This window comes from Ochotona curzoniae, unplaced genomic scaffold, assembly GCF_017591425.1.
Source record: "Ochotona curzoniae isolate NIBS_2020 unplaced genomic scaffold, NIBS_Ocur_1.0 patch423, whole genome shotgun sequence".
Classification (NCBI taxonomy): domain Eukaryota; kingdom Metazoa; phylum Chordata; class Mammalia; order Lagomorpha; family Ochotonidae; genus Ochotona; species Ochotona curzoniae.
The window spans coordinates 255,688-276,565 of record NW_024466999.1 but is presented as its reverse complement, the minus strand read 5'-3'; the positions used below and the strand labels follow the sequence as shown (position 1 = coordinate 276,565).

At 58.5% G+C, this 20,878-nt stretch overlaps 1 protein-coding gene and 1 pseudogene across 2 annotated transcripts; one reads left to right on the top strand and one right to left on the bottom strand.

The window, feature by feature from the left end:
- The first annotated feature begins 1,654 nt into the window (after nucleotides 1–1,654).
- On the top strand, nucleotides 1,655–19,793 carry LOC121167713 (rho family-interacting cell polarization regulator 1-like). 2 transcript variants are annotated; one of them, XM_040997284.1, is made up of 22 exons: nucleotides 1,655–1,696; nucleotides 11,590–11,716; nucleotides 11,831–11,983; nucleotides 12,098–12,176; nucleotides 12,800–12,823; nucleotides 12,916–12,969; nucleotides 13,106–13,258; nucleotides 13,363–13,426; nucleotides 13,518–13,561; nucleotides 13,641–13,766; nucleotides 14,208–14,356; nucleotides 14,444–14,573; nucleotides 14,658–16,430; nucleotides 16,530–16,651; nucleotides 17,482–17,614; nucleotides 17,820–17,955; nucleotides 18,048–18,209; nucleotides 18,403–18,561; nucleotides 18,674–18,870; nucleotides 18,971–19,054; nucleotides 19,172–19,262; nucleotides 19,360–19,654. In XM_040997284.1, exons 2-22 carry the CDS (start codon nucleotides 11,613–11,615, stop codon nucleotides 19,455–19,457), a joined length of 4,035 nt encoding a protein of 1,344 aa, XP_040853218.1. In that variant the 5' UTR covers nucleotides 1,655–1,696; nucleotides 11,590–11,612; the 3' UTR covers nucleotides 19,458–19,654. The 2 variants fall into 2 exon arrangements, with proteins under 2 accessions (XP_040853218.1, XP_040853217.1); XM_040997283.1 differs by lacking the exon at nucleotides 1,655–1,696 and adding an exon at nucleotides 10,700–10,718 and having other exon boundaries at nucleotides 19,360–19,793.
- LOC121167756 lies at nucleotides 6,613–6,726 on the bottom strand (annotated as a pseudogene).
- Nucleotides 19,794–20,878: the final 1,085 nt, after the last annotated feature.

Sequence of the window (20,878 nt, the reverse complement as noted above, 5' to 3'; positions counted from 1 at the left end):
TCAACAAATATTTCTCCCACTCTGTGAGTCAGGGTGGTGGTGACAAGGACCTCTGTGGCTACTCCCCCTCATGGCTGGGAGACCCACAGCTAGTGGCTGTGCGAGGTCTGGAGAGTGCCCCGGGGGTCAGGGGGGGACAGTGGTGTTCTGAAGGGATGGGAATGAGTGACAAAGAGCGTACCTGGGGACCTCCACAGGGACTGCTGGGTCACCAACAGAGAGGTCGCCAGGACTTTGGGACACAGCAGAGATGGGGAGGTCATGAGTGGCCTGTGACTGGGCAACAGTTTAAGACCAGAGGAACAAGGAAAAACCTACTCCCCAGAGGCAACACCCAAGTGTTAGGTCCTCAGGGTGCTACAGAGAAAGGCATGGGGAAGGGGGTGGGACTGGGGAGGCAGAGGACAGGGAGAGATTGAGGGCCATGTCTGTAAGGGCCAGGAAGAGGAGGAGGCTGCCAGGGCCTCTGGCCTCCACCCCTATCCCTGGGTTGTTAACATCAGCCCTTGGGACCCAGGTGGGGAGCACAGATTCAGGGCCCACCCTAGGACAGCTGACCTCTAGACAGGAGATGTTGCAAGGTGCAGGGTCCAGAGAAATCTGGAAGGGGAGGGGGCTCAAAGCAGCCAGCACTGTGAAGGCAGCAGGTGTCTGCTTAACGGGGTGGGAGTGGAGCTGCCCCTTTGTCCTTACTGTGGGTCAGCTCTTAGCTCCACCTCAGCTCAACTCTGACTTTTTTTTTTCTTTTTTATGATGTATTTATTTAATTGGAAAGTCATATACAGAGAGGAGAAGAGACAGAGAGGATCTTACATCCGTTGATTCACTCCCCCAAGCAGCAGCAACGACCAGAGTTACCAGGAGCCAGAAGCCTCTTCCGGGTCTCCAACGCAGGTGCAGGGTCCCAAGGCTTTGGGCCTTCCTTGACTGCTTTCCCAAGCCTCAAGCAGGGACTGAATGGGAAGCGGGATTAGAATCTGTGTCCATTTGGAATCCTGGGGTGTGCAAAGTGAGGACTTTAGCCACCAGGCTACCACGTGGGGCCGCAGCCCTGACTTTCATTAACACCAGTCCCAGGCCTGGGTCCCCTGACCCTGCCAGAGCTCTCATCCAGGCCCCAGGAATACAGCCTGAGCCTGCCGGAAGCCTGAAGCGCTCAATGAGTAGCACGAAGGCAGGTGTTCAGGTCGGCCAGGTGTGGGACGGTGGCTGCTGGCTTCCCCACCCCCTCACGCTCCCCCAGTCAGCCCACCGCAAGAGTGGCAGCTCTCAAGAACTAGTTCAGGTTGCAACTGACGGGACTAGCACGTCCGGGGAGCCCGAGGGACTAAGAAGGGCACTCCCCTGGTACCCTACCGCTCCTGTACCATCTGGCCGTCTTAGAGCCTGTGCGGGGCTCCCAGAACGCAGTCCTCTCCCCAAGACACCATTCCTCGCGTCCGCCCAGGGTCTCCATTGCTGGCTGGCCCGTGGGCTCGGCGGCCACCCGCGTGCGACCGAGGGCGGAGCGAGTGGCGGGCGCCTGCAGGGGGTGCGGGCGCCGCGGGAGCACGGGGGTGGGGCTCGGCGGGCCAGGGGAGGGGCGCGCGGCGGGCGGCGGGCCGGAGGGAGGGGCAGGCGCCGGCGGCGGCGACTGCGGCAGCTGCGGCGCGACCAGGCCGGACAGCGCGAGGACCTCGCAGCCCAGCGCAGCCATGTGAGTGTCCGCGAGGTTTCGGGGAGCTCGGGGGGCGGCGTCTCCCCATGCCGGCGTGGTCCCGGGAGTCGCGGATCTGCGGCCCCAGCTGCGGCCCTGTCCCGCCTCCCACCATCCCCGGGACCCCGGGCGGCCGCGCGCCGTCTTTTCTTCCCTCCCCACCCCCCCCTCCGGGCGCGGAGGACGCGGCTTTGCTCCACAAAAGCCACCGCCTCCAGGCCTGCCGCGCCGGGCGCTGCCTGCTTCCCTCCCAAGAGCAAGGCCCCAGCGGCCGGTGCCCCGGGGCTCAGGGGTGGACCAGGCCGGAGGGTGGGCCCATGGCGCCAGCCTGGGACCTGGCACGGACGCTCACGGGGAGGCCCCGCTGCCCTCGCTGCGGGGCAAGCTGTGCGGGAGATGCGGAGGAGGCGACAGAGGGGTGCAGGCTGGCTGCGGAGATGAGCTAATCTTGCTGGCCGCACGGGCCACACGCTAAGCCGCTTTGGGTCCTGGCCCGAGGTGACAGAGCCTGGCCTGGGGCTGTGCTGTCTGCCCAAAGCTGGTGTAGCCCTGGTGCAGTCGGGGGACTTACCCAGTCCCTGGAAATGGGACTGACCGAGGGTCCGTGCGGGAGGAGGAAGGAGGCGGGGGTGCGAGGGAGATCTCTGCAGGCAGCCCCAACCTAAGCACCCTGCAGAACTGGTTTGGGGAAGGGGCTGCTCTCCCAGTGAGAGGGCACCCCCACCCTCCTCCAGGCTTGAGAAGGTAGAGTCCAACCTCCAGTACCTACCCTTCTCAGCCAATTGCAACGCGTATCCAGGCTGGTGGGCCAGCATCTCCTGTGTGCAGTCTAAGGTAGCCATAACGGTGCTCTGGCTGCCTTCTCGAGGGGCCGTGCTGGACCTGCAGCATTCCGCCAAGGCACAGCCTCCTGAGGAGGGTAATGACCAACTGGCAGATGACGAACAGTCCAGAGAGTTCAGTAATAGCCTCAAGGTCACACAGCGGGTTTAGAGAGAAGTGGGAGTTGGAGCTGAATGTCCACTCCTGCACTCTCTGCCTAGTATGTAATATGGGACTTGGGGGTGGGAATTCAGGATTGCCGTACAAAATGTCCCAGAGGGCCACGGAGGACTCTTGGCCCCTCTCCCACCCCTTCCTTCCCCTGGGTACTGTGCGCAGCAGCTGGGACAAGGCAACAAGCTTAGAGCTGTCCCACGGATCTGTGCTTGGGTGGGGGGAGGGGAGCACGCGGGACGCCTGGCTGGGTCTTGCCCAGGTGGAAATGCAGCAGGGGAGGGCAAGGGTGAGTCACAGCAGGCGCCCGCTCCGCTCCGCCGCCTCTGGGGCTGGCTCCCCAGCCAGGACCTGCCCCGGGAGGCCGCCGGGATCCCAGCGGCACTGCCGGACAGGGAATGTGACCAGCTGACCAGGGAGGAGGCCGGCAGGAAGTGAGGCCACCCAGCCGCCTCCGCCCGGTTCCGGGGTGGGGGGGGTCTCAAGTCCCGCCGCCCCCCACTCCTTGGGCAGCTGTGGAATGATGTCAGCAGATGGGTTTGGGGCAGTTTCCTTGGAGACAGGGGCAGGCCCAGGAGGGACCCCTCCTCCCTTGCAGGGTTATTTTTAGCATGTTTACCTTGGTTGGGGGGTGGCCCTGGGGGGCGGGACTCCTGGGAGAGGAGCTGGCCTGGTTTGCCCTGAGCACCACACAGTGTGAGTGGCAGGACCTGGGATCTGGGGCCACCCCAGGGTTCCTCTCCCCAGCCACGCAAATGTTAGGGATCTGTTGGGACAGATTGCATGTCCATATGCTGGTCAGTCAGGTTGCCCCTCTGCATAAACTCTGTGGTTCAGCCATTTGCTCCCCCCTCCCTCCAGCAGGGGAGATCTGACCTGAGCACCCCCTACCAGATGGCCACCCTGGCTGTCCTTCGTGGGGCCGGGAGAGTGGGCACCAAGAGTTACACATCCCAGTTCCCATGGGCCCAGGGAGTTGGTGACAGCGGAAGCCTAACTAGAAAATGAGTGTGACAGTCAGTCTCCTCTGGGTCCAGATCCCACAGATTCCAAGCTCTTCCCTGCAGGGTAGAGAGCTGTAAGTGGGGTCGGGGACCTGGAGTGGACACAGACATAAAGTGTGCTCCAAGCTGTCAGGATTTGCTGTGGCTAGGTTTGGACACCCCATGCCCGCTGCCCAGCTCCCTCATTCCAACACCTTCCTGGTTGAGGGCCCAGAAAGTACAAACAGGTCCCTACCCCCACCAGGCTCAGTGTGGTGGGAAGATAGGCCCTAAAGGAGAACTGACAAGTGAGTTCTGTGGTCTCAGGGATCAGAGACAGGAAGCTGCTGGGGCACCAGAAAGGAGGAAGCAACCAAGGCAGGCTTCTTGGTGGAAGAGGTTAGAATAAGGCTGAAGATGAGCAAGCTGAGAGTCGTGGGGACACGTGGGACTGGAGAACCCCAAAAGGCAGAGGGGCTGCAGCTGAGGTGGAGAGCAGGGGACAGGGAGATATAGAGTCTGGGCTCAGCGTTTGGGGGCTCTGCAGGTGTCCCAAGAGTCAAAGTAGCAATGTTGGAGATTCAGAGTCCTTAGGGCAGCAAGCCTGGGTGTGAATCTTGACCCTGCCACTTATCAGCTGCGCTATCTTAGGCCGATTAATAATTGTTAATAAGAGCAGTTAATGTTTGTTGTGAACTAGCCATGCAGTGAAGTGTGTCCACCACAGCTTCCCTTCCCCCAGCATCCTCCCCCTCCCCGCTTCCCCTCCTCACCACCGCTGTCTGGGAAATAGTCCTTATCTTCATTTCCCAGACGGGTACCTGGAGTGCGGCAAAGCCTAGGAATGGTCTTCCGTCCTGAGATGGTGCAGTCGGCAAGCTGTGGGATCCTCATCTGGGAGATGGAGCTAACAGGACCTTTTTGTTTTTGGGTTTTTTTTTTTTTTCCCTCTGCCAAGGGCTCTAGGATATTTATCAGTGCATGAGCCATACAATATTATACAACCTCAAAGCATGCCTGCTCTAGATTTATTGAATTCTGAGTCCTAGCTGTGGTCACCCTTGGCAGGGCCAGACAAAATAATTTTGCAGACCTGGGATGTGCTCCCTGCTCCTGACCTGTGGGGTTGCTGCCAGAATTAAATAGATGACATTGCAGAGCATGACGCTGGCCATTATAGGAAGCACCTGTGAACGGGGTCTGGCACGGGCCAATGACTGGCAGTTTGAATACAGCCTGGTGGTTGCAGGTAGAGACAGGAAGGCCATTTTGCTGCAGGGGCCTGGGTTGAATTGGTGGCAGCTTGGACCCGATTTCCAGCTCTGTGGACGAGGATGATATTTAAGAGCTAGGTCTGGCAGGAGTGGGTGATGCAGTGGCCATGGGGGCGACTGGCAGAGATGTTGAGGATGTCTCCCACTTTCTGGATACACAGATGGCAGGGCTGTGAGAGGTTTGGGTTCCCGGAGGAAAGTGGTGATTCAGTCTGCAGGCTGCACACTCAGCACCCCCGCCCCCCGCCCACTGTGCACTGTCACTTGGCTTCTGGAGAGGCGTGTACTGGCAGTTGGGAGCTCCTGGGAGCCATTTCAGCCAGGGGGAGATAAGATGTTTAGATGAAATTGGACTGTGGGAGATGCACAGGGAGGAGAGGAGGCGGCCCCATTGGGGGAAGGGAGGTGAGTCGCCCAAAGGAGGTGGGGACCCAGGAGCAAGGTTAGAGGAAGGAAGGGCTTAAAGAAGAAAGAAAGGGAGCCCCCAAATCGGGCGCTGCCCTGAAATGCATCGGGGTAAGAATGGACACTGCACACTGAGTGCCGCCACTGGGAGGTGCTGCTGAGTCAGTGACGTGACCAGAGCAGAAGGCCGAGCAGGTGGGGGGAGGAGGGAGTGGGTACCACGAGATTGGGGTAAACTTCTCTTCAAGAAAACCTGGCTTTGCGAGCAGGCATTTGGCATACAGTACTAAAGATCACCTGGGACACCAGTATGGTGCCCATGTTCAGATCCCAGCCTCCTGCTAATGTGCACTCCGGCAGGCAGCAGGTGATGGCTCAAGTACTTAGGTTTCTGCCACCCATGTGGTAGACCCAAACTGAGGTCCTTGCTTCTGGTTTTGGCCTGGTCCAGCCCTAGCTGTTGCAGGCATTTGGGGGTTGTGTCAACAGATAGGAGACCACAGTCTATCACTCTGCCTTTCAAATAAGTAAACAGAAATTTTTAAAATATCTGGCTCTGGGAAAAAAAAAAAAACGATTTGGCTCTGAAAGGAGGAGAGAGAAATCAGGTGAGGAGAGGGGAACTGGAGAGAAACACAGGGTCCGCAGGGGGAGTCATGTGTGAGTCACTGGCAGAGAGCCAAGTCTAAATTGATACATAAATCCAGAAGGAATGTGTGTTCTCTGCCTGCAGCTCAGGACACTGTCACAAAGGCACACACTCCTCTAGACGGAGATCAAACAGTCCTCCGTGTCCCCTTCTAGGTACAGCACCCCACGATTCATCTCATGGCTGTCATCACAGATTAGGTTTTTGCCTGTTTTTTGTTTTTGTTTTTTTAAATTGGAAAAACCAATATACAGAGAGGAGGAGAGATAGAGAGGAAGATCTTCCGTCTGATGGTTCACTCCCCAAGCGACTGCAACAGCTGGAGCTGAGCCAATCCAAAGCCAGGAGCCAGGAGCTTCCTCTGGGTCTGCCATGTGGGTGCAGGGTCCCAAGGCTTTGGGCTGTCCTCTACTGCTTTCCCAGGCCACCAGCAGGGAGCTGGATGGGAAGCTGGGTGGCTGGGATTAGAACTGGCGCCCATATGGGATCCCAGTGGGTTCAAGGCAAGGACTTTAACCACTATGTTATTGCGCCGGGCCCTTGCCTGTTTTTGAACTTCATGATCAAGGGTATTTTTAAATTTTAACTTATTATTTTATTTTAAAAATAATAAAATTTGCATGTCATTTGCTTCACAAATTTGCATGTCATCCTTGCGCAGAGGCCATGCTGATCTTCTCTTCATCGTTCCAATTTTAATATATGTGCTGCCGAAGCAAGCACAGAGTACTTTTCAATTTAATTTTATTTTTTGATCAAAGGTACTTTAAAAAAGTATCTTTTTTAAAGGAGAAGGGCCCGGCACAGTAGCCTAGCAGCTAAAATCCTTGCACGCACCAGGATCCCATGTGGGGACCGGCTCTAACCCCAGTAGCCTTGCTTCCCATCCAGCTACTGCCTGTAGCCTAGGAAAGCAGTTGAGGATGGCCCAAAGCCTTGGGACCCTGAACCCAGCTGGGAGTCCTAGAAGAGGCTTCTGACTTCTGGTTTCAGATCAGCTCAGCTCCAGCCAAGTTCACTTGAGGAGTGAACCAGCAGATGAAAAATCTTCCTCTCTGTCTTTTTTTCTGTATATGGGACTTTCCAATAAAAAAATAAATCCTTAAAAAAAAGTTTATGGAGAAAAGGAAATTAAAATACATGTTTTATTTTGGTGTAGGAGATTTTGAAAGCCATCCTATCTCTGTCTCTCTTACACACACACACACACACACACATTTTACCTAATATTCAGTTCCTAAATTTTTGGAGTATCCCTTGTATGCGTGTATTTAAGAAGCAGGTTTTTGCTAAAGATTTCTTAAATTAGTGTTATTATTTGAAAGGGAGATTTACAGGGAGAAAAGGAGAACTACAGAAAGAGATCTTCCATCAGTTAGTTCACTGTCCAAATGGCTGCAATGGCTGGAGCTGAGCCAGTCTGAAGCTAAGAGCCTGGAGCTTCTTATGGGTCTCCCACATGATTGTAGAGTCCCAACCAGTTAGGCCATCTTCCACTGCTTTTCCAGACTGTTAGCAGGGATCTGGATCAGAAATGGAGCAGAGCCCTACGCGGTAGCCTGGTGGCTAAATCCTTACCTTGCAACCATCAGGATCCTATATGGGCACCAGTTCGTGTCCTGGCTACTCCAGTTCCTATCCAGCTCCCTACTTGTGGCCTGGAAATGCAGTAGAGGGTGGCCCATAGCCTTGGGATCTTGCACCTGTGTGGGAGACTTGGAAGTGGCTCCCGGCTCCTAGCTTTGGATCAGCTCAGCTTCAACTGTTGGGGCCACTTGAGAAGTCAACCAGCAGATGAAAGATTTTTTTCTCTGTCTCTCCTTCTCTGTGTAAATCTGCCTTTCCAATTACAAAAATAACAAATCTAAAGAAAGAAAGAAAGAGAAAGAATGAAAAGTAAAAAAGAAAGAGAAAGAGTGGAGCATCTAGGACTTGAACCAGTGCCCTTGTGAGATGCCAATATCAAAGGTGGTGGCTTAACCTACCATACCACAGTGTCAGGCGCCCCCCCTTTTGGAAGTTACTTAATTTCATCTACTTGTAAGGCAGAGAGACAGAGCGAGATCATCCATCTGCTTGTTCATTCCCACAAATGCCTGCAACCATCAGAGACTGGCCTAGGCCTATGCCAGGAACCAGGACTCAGAACTCTATCCAGGTGTCCCCTTTGCAGCCTTTCCTGCCTCGCAGGTACATCAGCAGGAAGCTGGTTAGGAAGCAGAGTAGGCAGACTAGAAGCACTACTCCAGTATGGGATGTGGACATCCCAGAAAGCAGCTTAATTTGCTGTGCTACAACACCTGCCTCTCAAAAAAAATCTTTTTTTTTTAACTGTTTTTTTAAAGATTTATTTTTATTATTTTTTCATTGGAAAGGCGGATATACAGAGAGGAGAGACAGAGAGAGGAAGGTCTTCCGTCCAATGATTCACTCCCCAAGTGAGCGCAACGGGCCGATACTATGCCGATCCGAAGCCAGGAGCCTCTTCCGGGTCTCCCACGCGGGTGCAGGGTCCCAAAGCTTTTGGGCCGTCCTCGACTGCTTTCCCAGGCCACAGGCAGGGAGCTGGAAGGGAAGCGGGGCTGCCGGGATTAGAACCGTGCCCATATGGGATCCCAGGCGTGCAAGGCGAGGACCTTTAACCACTTGCGCCACCGCGCCGGGCCCCCCAAAAAAATCTTTTTGCACCAGAATAAACTTATCTTTCAATTAAATTTTCTACGAACATTTTAAGGTGTCCTTGAATGTCCACTTATGCCTTGCCTCCTCCACTGAACATTATCTTTGGACAATCATCCACATGGTCACAGGGAGTTACAGTCCCCACTGTGCCATGTAGCAAAGTTCCGCTATTTGTCACTGGCCATTTGGATAAAAGTTTCTAGGGTTGTTTTCATTTGTTGTGTGGGAGTGACTTGAGCTTGTTTGAGGCCCCCTGGAGAACAGCAATTCTGAGGGCCTAAGAGAAAGCAGAGATGGTTAGCAGCTCTTAGAGTGTGCTGGGTGGGAGTGAGGGGGCCTGGCTGAGATGGAGAGCTGCTCCATGTATGCAGTGAAGCTGCTGTGCCTGAATCTCTGGTGGCACCTGCCAGCCTGTCTGCAGGTGTAATGCTGGGGCAGTTGGGGATCTGCTGCCTGGGGTTGGTTTTGCCTGGTGGGAGCCAGGCTGATATTACCAGTAGCAGGCAAGTATGCGGACACAGCTGAGCTTCTAGGCTGGGGCGGAGGCAGAGCCGGTAAAGCAGGGACGAGGAGGAAGGAGGGAGCTGGCAGACACCAGGAGGGCAGAGGCGGGCTGGGAGCTCTGTGCGGGGCGGTGTCTGGGACATTCCAGGCTGCTGCTCCAGTGCCTTGCACGTGCTTGGCCCAGCATTGCCATTCAGTGAATGGTTGAGCAAATCAGGGACCGAGGGGACCAGGGAGGCTCCAGGTAGAGGGCAGGTGGAGAGAGGTAATGGAAAGTGCCTGAACGATGTGATCGGTGTGGCTGTAATTTGCAAAGGATCCATTCCAGAGGCAGCTACTAAGACTATTCCCATGGCGAGGGCGGGGTGGGGGGGCATGACTGAAGGGAAGAGAGGCTAGTGTGTGTTGGGGGAGGTGATCCCGGGAATACAGAGGTGGCCTGTGTGTGTGTGTAAGGGGGGGTCAGGCGAAAATAGCAATTCTCAAAGTGGTCCTTGGATCCCTTGCTTCTGATTGCCCCGGGGTGGGGGGAGGGGAGTGGGATCAGTAGGTTTGCTGGGCATGCAGACCCTTTGCCTGCCCTGGGTTTGAGGAGACTGTAAGCACACTGCGACAGAACTGAGGCAGGGATGTTTATGCGATCTGGGAGCATGCAGCCCCTCGGAGGACTGGGGAAGGGACGCTCGGCGGCCCCTGGGCATGGTCACCTATGTCCAGGCTGGAGGCACACAAGGGCTATTCAAAGATGACATAGCCTGGGTGGGAGAGAGCTGACAGCAAGGGTGTTCAGCGCTGAGGGACCCCCCATGGGAGGTGCTGAGCAGCCCGTGGGAAGAGAGGGGGAAGATCCTCAGCTCAAGGAAGCAGCTTTGGCTAGAGAGGAGACTCTGACTGGGCAATGGGTGCCCAGACTGAGCACCCTGTCTGGGAGTGGGGCCTGAGTCTGTGGGATACTAGGGACCTGGGGCCTTTTCAGCATCTCTCCAGAAGCAGCCACACAATTGTGTGTTAGACCCCTTTAGCATGACCCTTCCACTTTGGCACCCTAGCCCTTCCTTGCACTCTGTCAGCACCCACTCTCCACCCCTCACATCCTTTGAACCTTTCGGTCTATACACCCCAACAGCCACTGTGAACCCCCAATTGCCACAGTCCCCACGCAGCCCCTCCTACCCTCAATGCTCACCGTCCTGTTTACACACATTCCTGACACCAGCCCCGCGGAGAAGACCCCAGTTCGTCCTTGCCTGGTGGAGAGCCTTCAGGCACTCCTCTCGCAGGGCTGGTGGTGCCAAGGCCTGGCGCCCCCTAGTCCAGCGGGTCCCGCCCCATCCCGGCCGGCTGAGTCAGGCGGCAGGAACTGGGCGGGAGGGAGGCGCCGAGAGGAGCCCAAGCCCAGCCAGAGCCGCTGGGAGCGAGCGTGAAGTCCATCGGGGCCGGCACCTAGTGTCCAGGGGCCGGTGGGGTAGTGGGGGGGCGAGAGCGGGGCGGGGCCCGTCCTGGACCTACCATGAACTCCAAAAAGAAAGGTAGGACCTTTCCTGGGGCTGTGCAGGCTCTGAAGCTGGCCGCAGGCTGCTGGGGAGAAGAAGGGGGGCGGTGCATGCCGGAATCTGGGAACTGGGGGTTCGTACTTCGGAGCAGGGTGGGGGATTCTGCTTGAAGACCCCTTCCTACCAAGGGCAGAGTTGAAGGTGTGCGCCTGTGACTCAGTTTCCAGGTTGGAACCGCAAGAAGGTGCAGGGGGCGGGGCATTTCTCGGCACTGCCCCCCTACCCTGGGAATCCCCCTGCTTGCTGGGCGCCGGGAGGGCTCTGGCGTCGGAGCCCCGGGAGTGCGTTGGGGGAAGCAGCTCTCCCTGGGCTGGTGGCCTCGGCCCAACCCGCGCCGGCCGGGCCTGTCGGACAGGGCTCGGAGCACGCACCTGCCCCGCCCCGTGACCTCCCTTGGCCTCCCGGGGTGGGGGCACCTGAGCCCTGGTGGGGGGCGGCCTGGGGGCAGGGCTGCACAGCCACCCCGCCCTCGAGTAAATAGGCGCTTCCGCACATTCTTTACGCGGCCCGCCCCTTTCCTGCCCCTTCCCAGCTGGAGGAGGGTCCCGGAGCCCGCGACCCCCCTTCCTGCCTCGCGGCAGGCGGAGCCCGCACCCTGGCAGGAAGTGGGGGCCGAGCTGAGGCCACGCCGAGTCCCAGGCCGAGTCCCAGGCCGAGTCGCCTGCTGCGGCCCTGTCATTAGCCCTGGGGGCTGGCAGGGCTGAGTCCAGATGCTGGAGCCCACTCGGGCAGCCGTCCCTGGTGACCGAGGACTTGCTCCAGCACTGGGATCGGGCTGCGGGAAGGAGGTCCCGGGGGCCCAACTGGTGCTGGACACCTCCTCCTCCCACCCTCACGCCGCCCCCAGGGAGCCCCGCACGGACCCATTCCATGATGTCCCTGTCGGTGCGGCCGCAGCGCCGCCTGCTCAGCGCCCGGGTCAGTAGGAGCCAGTCCTTCGCCGGTGTCCTTGGCAGCCACGAACGGGGGCCCAGGTAGGGGCTAACAGGGTCACCAGGGTCACGGGAGGCGGGTTGGTCAGGATTTGGGGTGCAGCAGCTCTGGGGGGACTCCCGATTGCCTGTCTTTGAGGGCAGCACTTTCTACAGGAGCTTCCAGGTCTTCAGCCCTCCGGGGCCCCCACGGAAGCCGCCCGCGCTCTCCCGCGTGTCCAGGATGTTTTCCGTAGCCCACCCGGCACCCAAGGTGCCGCAGCCCGAGCGTTTGGACCTGGTGTATGCCGCACTCAAGAGAGGTCTGACGTAAGCAGCTCCCTTACACCCTTGTGCCTCTGTTCCTCCCTTCTGTTGGTAGGGTTTCTGGGCTGCCTGAGGCTGGAGGGGTGAGTTTGTTGTCATTGCTGCCCTTCCTCCCAGGGCCTACCTGGAGGTACACCAGCAGGAGCAGGAGAAACTCCAGGGGCAGATCAAGGAGTCCAAAAGGAATTCACGCCTGGTGAGTGATCTGGAGTTGTGGACGCTCTGTTCAGCCACGGGACAGTGGGGGAAGGATCAGGTGCGAAGGTGGTGTGCGTGAACTGGTCTGGGTATGAGTTCCAAAGGGACTGGGGGCCAGTGTGGTGGTTCAACAAACTAATCTTCCATCTTCAAGTGCCAGTATCCCACACGGGTGCCAGTTCTGGTCCTGGCTGCTCCACTTTCACTATGCATACTTTGCTTACTTTCCTGCACCTGCTCACAGGAGCATCTACTATGGGGGTGGAAGGGCTGAGCACCAGGAGACTGTGGTCACATGATGGGAGTGGGAGAATCCCAGCTTTCCCTGCTGAAGAAGGGAACACCTCTGCTGGCTCAGTGGGAGGCCCTGGCAGGGGGAACTGTACCCAGGCAGGCCCTGGGTTGTTTCCTAGGGGAGAAGGGGGCCAGGGCTGCCAGAGGGCTGCAAGGGACCAGACCTGCGTTGGCAGCACTCATCCGGGCTGCAACATTGCAGCCCCCTGCAGCTGTGGGGAGATAGGCAAGAAGGCTGCCCAGAGGGGGCTTTCATGGATCCGGAGGGGAGCCCCTGCTGGAGTTCTTCCACTGATCCTAAGTGCCCCTTCTTACTGCCCCCTGCAGGGCTTCCTGTATGACTTGGACAAGGTGAGTGTGTGAATGGCAAAAAGGGGTTGGCTTTCCTGGGGAGGGGCAGGAGCCCTGGCCCTCAGGCGCCTCCTGACCTACCTTTCCCCCAGCAAGTCAAGTCCATCGAACGCTTCCTGCGACGACTCGAGTTCCATGCCAGCAAGGTAGGTGGGCAGAAAGCCTGGCAAGCAGGGTTGGGCGTGGATAACATGGGAAAGATAGGGCTGGTGATGAGCTGGGGATGAGCAGCTCTCGTGGTGGTCTCAGGCCCTCACTCTGTCATCCCATTCACCCTTCCAGATCGATGAGCTCTATGAGGCGTACTGTGTCCAGCGGCGCCTCCGTGACGGTGCCTACAACATGGTCCGTGCCTACAGCACCGGGTCCCCAGGGAGCCGGGAGGCTCGGGACAGCCTGGCCGAGGCCTCCCGGGGGCATCGCGAGTACACAGAGGTGAGGGATGGGTGTCCACAAGGCCGAAGGCAGAAGCCCAGGGTGGGGATGGCTGGCCCCAGGGAGCTAGCTGCCTGCTGACTCGTCCTGGCCCTCCCTTTCAGAGCATGTGTGTGCTGGAGGGCGAGCTGGAGGCACAGCTGGGCGAGTTTCATCTGCGGATGAAAGGTGCTGTGGTGGGAATTGCTGGGTGGGGTAGAGGGAGTATATTCAGAATCTCTTGCCTGACAGTGCATCTGCCTCTTCCCCTTCCTCCCAGGGCTGGCTGGCTTTGCCAGGCTATGTGTGGGTGACCAGTATGAGGTATGTGGAGGTAGAGGGAAGGGCTGGGACCTCCAGGGTCACAACACCAAGGGTTGCCTCATCCCAGCTGTTCTTCTAGATCTGTATGAAATATGGGCGTCAGCGGTGGAAACTGCGGGGCCGCATAGAGGGGAGCGGAAAGCAGGTGTGGGACAGCGAAGAAACCGTCTTTCTTCCTCTGCTCACGGAATTCCTGTCTATCAAGGTGACGTCTCTTCCCAGCTCTGCAGGACAGCATGGGCCTGAGGACCCCAAGACCCTGAGAACTCCCAGCAACCCTGTGACCCCCTCATGGCTCCATGAACCTGTAAATGTGTGACCTGGTGCCCTTCATGACCTTGGGATTCCCTCCAATGCTCGCCATCCAATCTTGCTGACTTCTCTGATCTTATGGTCTTCTGACCCTGTGACCACTTCATGGTCTTACCCTGTGAATGTCTGACCCCCAGAGTTCCCATGGGGCTGTGATCTCAGAGACCCCAACGCATGCTCCCAGGTTGCTTGCTTCAGGTCCCCTTGATGCCATGATACCCCCACTCCCACGTCCCCCTGGCTCTGGGACCCTGGGACCATCTTCTGACCTCTGAGCACCCACAGTCTCATAGCCTCCTACCCCGGTGACCCCACTGTGTGCTCTTGGCTGCAGGTGACAGAACTGAAGGGCTTGGCCAATCACGTGGTTGTGGGCAGTGTCTCCTGCGAGACCAAGGACCTATTTGCTGCCCTGCCCCAGGTTGTGGCCGTGGACATCAATGACCTCGGTACCATCAAGCTCAGCCTAGAAGTCACATGGAGGTCAGTGGGACCCAGGAGCTTGGGGACAGGGTGTGGAGGGCTGTGGCAACTGCTGATACTCTCTCTATCCATCTCCCTTCCCCCCAGCCCCTTTGACAAGGATGACCAGCCATCTGCTGCTTCTACAGTCACCAAGGCCTCCACGGTCACCAAGCGCTTCTCCACCTACAGCCAGAGCCCACCAGACACTCCCTCGCTACGGGAGCAGGCCTTCTATGTGAGTCACCCAGGCCTTCCCACCTTCCCCCTCCCCAGGGGGCTCTCTGGGGGTGGTTCTCACATGTCCTGTCCTTTTCCCCAGAACATGCTGCGAAGGCAGGAGGAGCTGGAGAATGGGACAGCATGGTCTCTGTCGTCGGAATCCTCAGACGACTCCTCCAGCCCACAGCTCTCAGGCGCTGCCCGCCATTCGTCAGCCCCCAGGCCCCTGAGGCAGCAGCCTGAGCCCCTATCCATCCAGGTTGCCTTCCGTAGGCCCGAGGCCCCCAGTTCTAGGCCTGTGAATGAGGAGGGCGCCGTGGCCCCAGCTCTGGCCAATGGGCATGCCCCCTACAGCCGGACTCTGAGCCACATCAGTGAGGCCAGTGTGGATGCTGCCTTGGCTGAGGCTTCCATGGAGGCTGTGGGCCCAGAAAGCCTGACCCAGGGTCCAAGCCTGCCTGTACACCAAGATCCCACCGCTGGGGACCACCCCAGCCCTGCTCCTCTGACCCCAGACTCTGGCCATTCAGCCACAAGCCCCACCCTCAGTGCATCAGACCCTGCTTCCATACTTGCGGACTCTGCTGCATCTACACACCCAGTCACGATTCCCAAAGCCACAGACGCTGGCCCTTCAGAAGTGTCAGGCCCCACCTGCACCACTGCAGGCTCCACCTCTAGTGCAAGAAGCCCCACCCTTAGTGCTCCAAGCCACACTGTCACACCTGCTGGCTCTGACCACAAGCCCCCCACCTCGACCTTTAGCACTACAGGCCTGGACCTGAATACCACAACCCCCATCCATCCCACTGCAAAGCCTACTCACACTACTGTAAGCTTCACCCCTCCTGCTGCAAGCCCTGCCCCCAGTGCTATAGGCTCCACCCAGCCCACCATAAGCCCTGCCCACTCTGCCATAAACACCACCCAGAATGCCACTGTGTTAACTCCTACCACTACAAGCTCTGCCCCCAGTACTGTAGGTCCCACCCTGCCTGCCACAAGCCCCACGCACTCTGCCATAAGCTCCACCCAGAATGTCAGTGTGTTAACTCCTGCCACTACAAGCTCTGCCCCTAGTGCTGTAGATCCCACCCTGCCTACCACAAGCACCACCCACTCTGCTATAAGCTCCACCCAGAATGTCAGTTTATTGACTCCTACCACTACAAGGTCTGCCCCCAATGCTGGGGTGCCCACCAAACCCACCACAAGCTCCACCCATTCTGTCATAAGCCCCACCCAGAATGCCACTGTGTTAACTCCTACCACTACAAGTCCTACTCCCAGTGCTGGGAGCCCAGCCCAGCCTACCACAGGCCCCACTCAGAATGCTACTGTGTTAACTCCCACCACTACAGTCCCTACCCCTGATGCTGGGAGCCCAACTCCGCCCACTACAAGCCCCACTGTTGTATTGTCAAACCTGTCCACTTCTCCAGACCATGCTCTGCTCCCCAGCTTCTCTGCACATGCAGACCCGACCCTGTTGGACACGAGCTCTCTGCCCTGTGGTCAGCCAGTGTCTGCTCCTAGTGTTCAGGCAGACCCCACAACCCCCAGCACCTCCCACCCAAGTCCAATCTGCTCTGATTGGAAACCCCTCATGAGCCCTGCTGCTGACACCCCTGAGCCCATCTTGAGGACCCCAAGCACCCCTGTTTCACCCTCAGCCCCTGCACTCCAGCATTCAGAACCTCGCCTGGCTCCGGCTGCCCAGGCCCCAGGCCCTGGGGAAGCTGGAGGGGCTGAGGACAGGAAATTAGAGGAGGCCCTGGGCACCCTGACGGCTGCCCTAGATGACTATCGTGGCCAGTTCCCTGAGCTCCAGGGCCTGGAGCAAGAGGTGACCCGGCTGGAGAGTCTGCTTATGGTGAGGAGGGCTGGGCCAATGTGTGGGAGGGGAGGGACGGGATAGGGGCCTGGCAGCCAGGCAGGGTCAGCAGCTCTCTTCCCCCCTTCATAACCTCAGCAGAGACAGGGCCTGACTCTCAGCCGTGCGTCCAGTCTCAGTATCACTGTGGAGCATGCCCTGGAGAGCTTCAGCTTTCTCAATGATGATGAAGAGGAGGACAGTCATGGTTCTGGGGACAGGTGAGGGGCTCAGGGGGGAATGGGCTAGGGGAGCAGGAAGAGATAAGCTTGCTGGGGGGAAGTGAGCAGTGCAAGAGGAACAGGTGAGTTGGGAGAGATGAGCTGGGGCCAGTTAGGGCATAAAACGGCGTCGTTGATGGCAGGTGCACCTGTGTCTACTCCTCCCGTGTCCACCTCCTGTGTCTGATGTCTATGTCTCTGACCCCGTCTGTGTCCCCAGTGCTTCTGATCGCCCTTCTCCTGGCCTCCTCAATGCCTGCCTACCTTGCCAGGCCCCGTCAGCCCATGAGCCTCCATCCCTGCCTCTGCCCCCTGGCCTGACCTTGGACCTATCCCAGGAAGGAAGTCTCCCCGTGCCTTCCCGTACGCACTGGGTCCCTGAGCACCGGTTGCCTCTGTCTCGACTCAGACTCTCTCGGAGGCCCCGGGCCCTTAGCGCCCAGTCCCGGAGTGCCCCTTGTAGAGTCCCAGTGGAGGGTCGTGCCCGGCCCGTCCTCCCCCTGTTGCTGCCTAGGTTCCGACCCCATGCACCGTACCGCTTACAGTCCACCATTCGCAGACCATCTCGCCCGCAACCTTGCTCCCGCCCATCCCAGCCTCGGCAATCCCGGCGGTCCTAGCTGGAGGTGGCACAGGGCTGACTCTTCCTGTACCTGCTGCTCCCAGCCCCTTCCTCCTCCTGCAAGTCCTCCGTGAACTTACCCATTGTCTGTTTTATGTATATTGTCTACTCCTCCATTCTGGGTAGGGTAGGGAAGCTTAATAAATAAGCATTGGTGACCAGATGGTAATGCGTGTTCCTGGGGCGACGGGCCCCATTTTTCTCTCAGGCCCCCTGGCAGCCTGGAAGCTGGGGCTGAGGACAGCCCAGACTCACCTAGTGCTCGCCCCCTCAGCACAGGGTGTGCAGCCCTGGACACGGCCTTGGTCCAACACCTGTATCACTGCAGTCGCCTCCTGCTGGTGAGGCCTGTAGTATTTCCCCTGCACCCTAACCCCTGGAGAGCCCCATTCCTTCACTGAGCTTCATACCCCTGGCATCTGGCTCTTGGCTAGATTGGAGGACCCCCCCACACACACACACACTCTGGCTCATCTCTCCTCTCACAGTGCATCCCAAAACCACAGTCTGAGGGACTTAAGTTCTACACACTCCCTTGTTCTCCAGAAACTGGGCACATTCGGGCCCCTGCGCTGCCAGGAGGCATGGGCCCTGGAGCGGCTGCTGCGGGAGGCCCGGGTGCTGGAGGCCGTGTGTGGGCTCAGCAGGCTGTGGGATGTCCCTATCACCTGTGCCCAGGAAGGTAAAGGCCAGGGCTCTCCCTCTTCCATTCTGCCCCTTCCATTATCTTCTGCACCTGCTCTCTTGCTGACGGTTCTCCCACACCCCTTGTAGTGGTGCAGTTCTCTACCTCTCGGCCCGGCTTCCTGCCCTTCTGGGACCAGTGCACAGAGGGACTTAGCCCCTTCATCTGCCCTGTGGAGCGCGTGCTTCTCACCTTCTGTGGCCAACATGGTGCTCGGCTCGCCCTGCGCCAGCCTGGCTTAGCTGAGGCTGGTGAGTAGGCCACCGGCCTGCCCTACAGGGACCCCAGGGCAGGCCAGACAGATCCACTGAGAAGCACACGTTACAACAGGAGCCTGGTGGGTAGGGTATGGGTGGGGCCCCAGTCCCCCGGGCCCTACACCTGGGATGGGTGTGTTCCCTGCCCCAGCTCTGAGGCCCTGGCCCTGTCCCCCTACCCACACAGTGTGTGTGAAGTTCTTGGAGGACGCCTTGGGACACAAGCTGCCTAGGAGGCCCCAGCCAGGCCCTGGGCAACAGCTCACCATCTTCCAGTTCTGGAGCCACGTGGAGACCTTGGAGAGCCCCTCCCTCGATGCCTATGTGACTGAGACTGCTGAGGAAGGTGACGCCGTGGCCCTAGTTTAGAGGTGGCTCTGAGGATGGGACCTCCCACCTAAAGGGGTTCTTTGTCCTGCCAGCCTGTGTCACCCCACCCTCTCTCTCTCTCCCCTCAGTGTTACTTGTGCGCAATCTGAACTCTGACGACCAGGCTGTTGTGCTGAAGGCCCTGAGGTTGGCTCCTGAGGGGAGGCTACGCGGGGATGGGCTTCGGGCCCTCAGCTCATTGCTCGTCCATGGCAACAACAAGGTCATGGCTGCTGTCAGTACCCAGCTCCGGAGCCTGTCATTGGGCCCTGCTTTCCGGAAGAGGGTGAGAGTTGGATAGAGCTCCTGGAAGGGCGAGGGTTGGGGTCTTGGGCTCCTGGTGGCTGGCTAAGTCTTCTTTCTCTGCCTTGCCTTGCCTTTCCCAGGCCCTCCTGTGCTTCCTCGACCAGTTGGAGGATGAGGATGTGCAGACCCGAGTGGCCGGCTGCCTGGCCCTCGGCTGTATCAAGGTGACTCTGACAGCTAGCCAGCCACTCTCTCCCTGCTCCCCTGCCCACACCTCTGCCCCCCAGGCTCCTCCCACCTGCTCCTTTGGGCCCACCTCCATGTTCTCTCTCCCCTCCTAGGCCCCTGAGGGCATTGAGCCCCTGGTGTACCTGTGCCAAACAGATACAGAAGCCGTGAGGGAAGCCGCCCGGCAGAGCCTGCAACAGTGCGGTAAGAGGGGAGACTGGCTGGGATGGACACTCCGTCTGGAGGGAGCAGCACGAGATGAGGCTCGGGCCACTCCTGACCCTGTCTGCCTGTGTTCCAGGGGAGGAAGGTCAGTCGGCCCATCGACGGCTGGAGGAGTCCCTGGACGCCCTGCCCCGCATCTTTGGGCCCGGAAGCATGGCCAGCACAGCGTTCTAGACTCCCCGCCCACCAGCTTGCCGGGCCCCTTCCTCCTATTTTCAGGGCTTGCCAGGCACTGGCAGGGAGGGTGAGGGCTGGCTCCGGACACTCCTCCCCTACAGATTGCTATCAGTGAAAAATCTAATATATTCTCCCATTGCCCCCAAGGGTTGGCAGAGAGGGTACCTGCAGTCAAGTGCCTCCCAGCTTCAGTGTGGCACGTCCCAGCCACCATCAGTGACTGGGGCCCAGCACCCAGCCTCTGCCCTGCCACTTCCCATGGTTTTGTATTTTATTTACAGAGTTTTACAGAAAATAATAATTAAAAAAAAAAAAAGCCAATTGCCTTTCCTACACAGCCTGGTCTGCTGTTCACCCTCTGCTCCAACATGCCCTTGGCTCTGTTCACACTGCAGCCGTGGGAACAGCACATGCATTTGCCCTGGAAATCCGGGTGGAAGCAAATCCAACTGGGTTTGGGAAAGGGTGGGTGGGGTGTAGCTACAGAGGCTCAGTCTGCATGCTGGGCTTGGGAACCACAGGCCAAGGGTGCAGCTGAACTGTAGAGTTAGCTAGAGATGCCCCACAGGGTGCCAAGTCCTGACTGGGCATGGTCCTGGCCAGGGGTTAAAGAAGCAGAGAAAAAAGATGGCCTGGTGTGGCTGTACTTGTGGCCACCAGGGGGCAGCAGAACCTCATTAGCCGATGCCAGGCTCCTGATCCTCCCTTTAAGGGAGGTGACTTCCTACAGATGGCTTGGTAGTAAGTGGGAGGAGGGGGACTGGGAGGCTGCAGACCCCGATGGCCACCTGTGACCCAAAACAGCAAGTCTCTTCCTTCCTCCAACGGCCTCTCTCTAATAACAAACCTGCTGCAGCCTGTGGCTCCCAGGGGAGGCCACCTGCCCCAGAGCTGTCAGACATGTGACTGTTGCAACCCCTCTGTGAGGGACTTGAGGATGAAGTGGGACTGCAGGGTGGTGGGCTTACTTGCAAGAGGCACCAATCCACCGCCTCCACCGCCCTTCCCTTCATTCTCTGAAACTGCATCACCCAGACACAAGGGAGATGGTACTTGGGAGTGGCCCACCGGACTTCCCAGCCCACTCAGAAGTCAGGTGTCTGCAACGTAGCACAGCGCATGACCCTGTGCACAGAGCTGTACTGTGGAATGTGTGTGCCCACGCCCCGGAAGAACCAGTGAGCTAACTGTCCCGACTCTGGGGCTGGGGAGGGGTGACCCAGATCCCTGGGGAGCCCTGCCCCCCAGTGTTTTGTAGAGGCTGTGTGTGAAGAGGTTAGGCTGGGGCTTCAACCACCTGCTGGGGAAGCCACGTTGAGAAGCAAAAAAAAAAACCTAAAACCCAGCAACAGGAAGGAGCACAGGAAACACCTGCCTGTGGATGCAGGTGGCTTGCTCCAGACCAGTGGGGGCGGGGA

Excerpts from the sequence above, each read along its gene's own strand:
- LOC121167713 (XM_040997283.1), top strand. Across the intron at positions 16,652-17,481 it reads AGTCATGGTTCTGGGGACAG|GCCCCCTGGCAGCCTGGAAG; the intron begins GTGAGGGGCTCA and ends TTTTTCTCTCAG. Across the intron at positions 18,210-18,402 it reads GCCTGGCTTAGCTGAGGCTG|TGTGTGTGAAGTTCTTGGAG; the intron begins GTGAGTAGGCCA and ends CTACCCACACAG.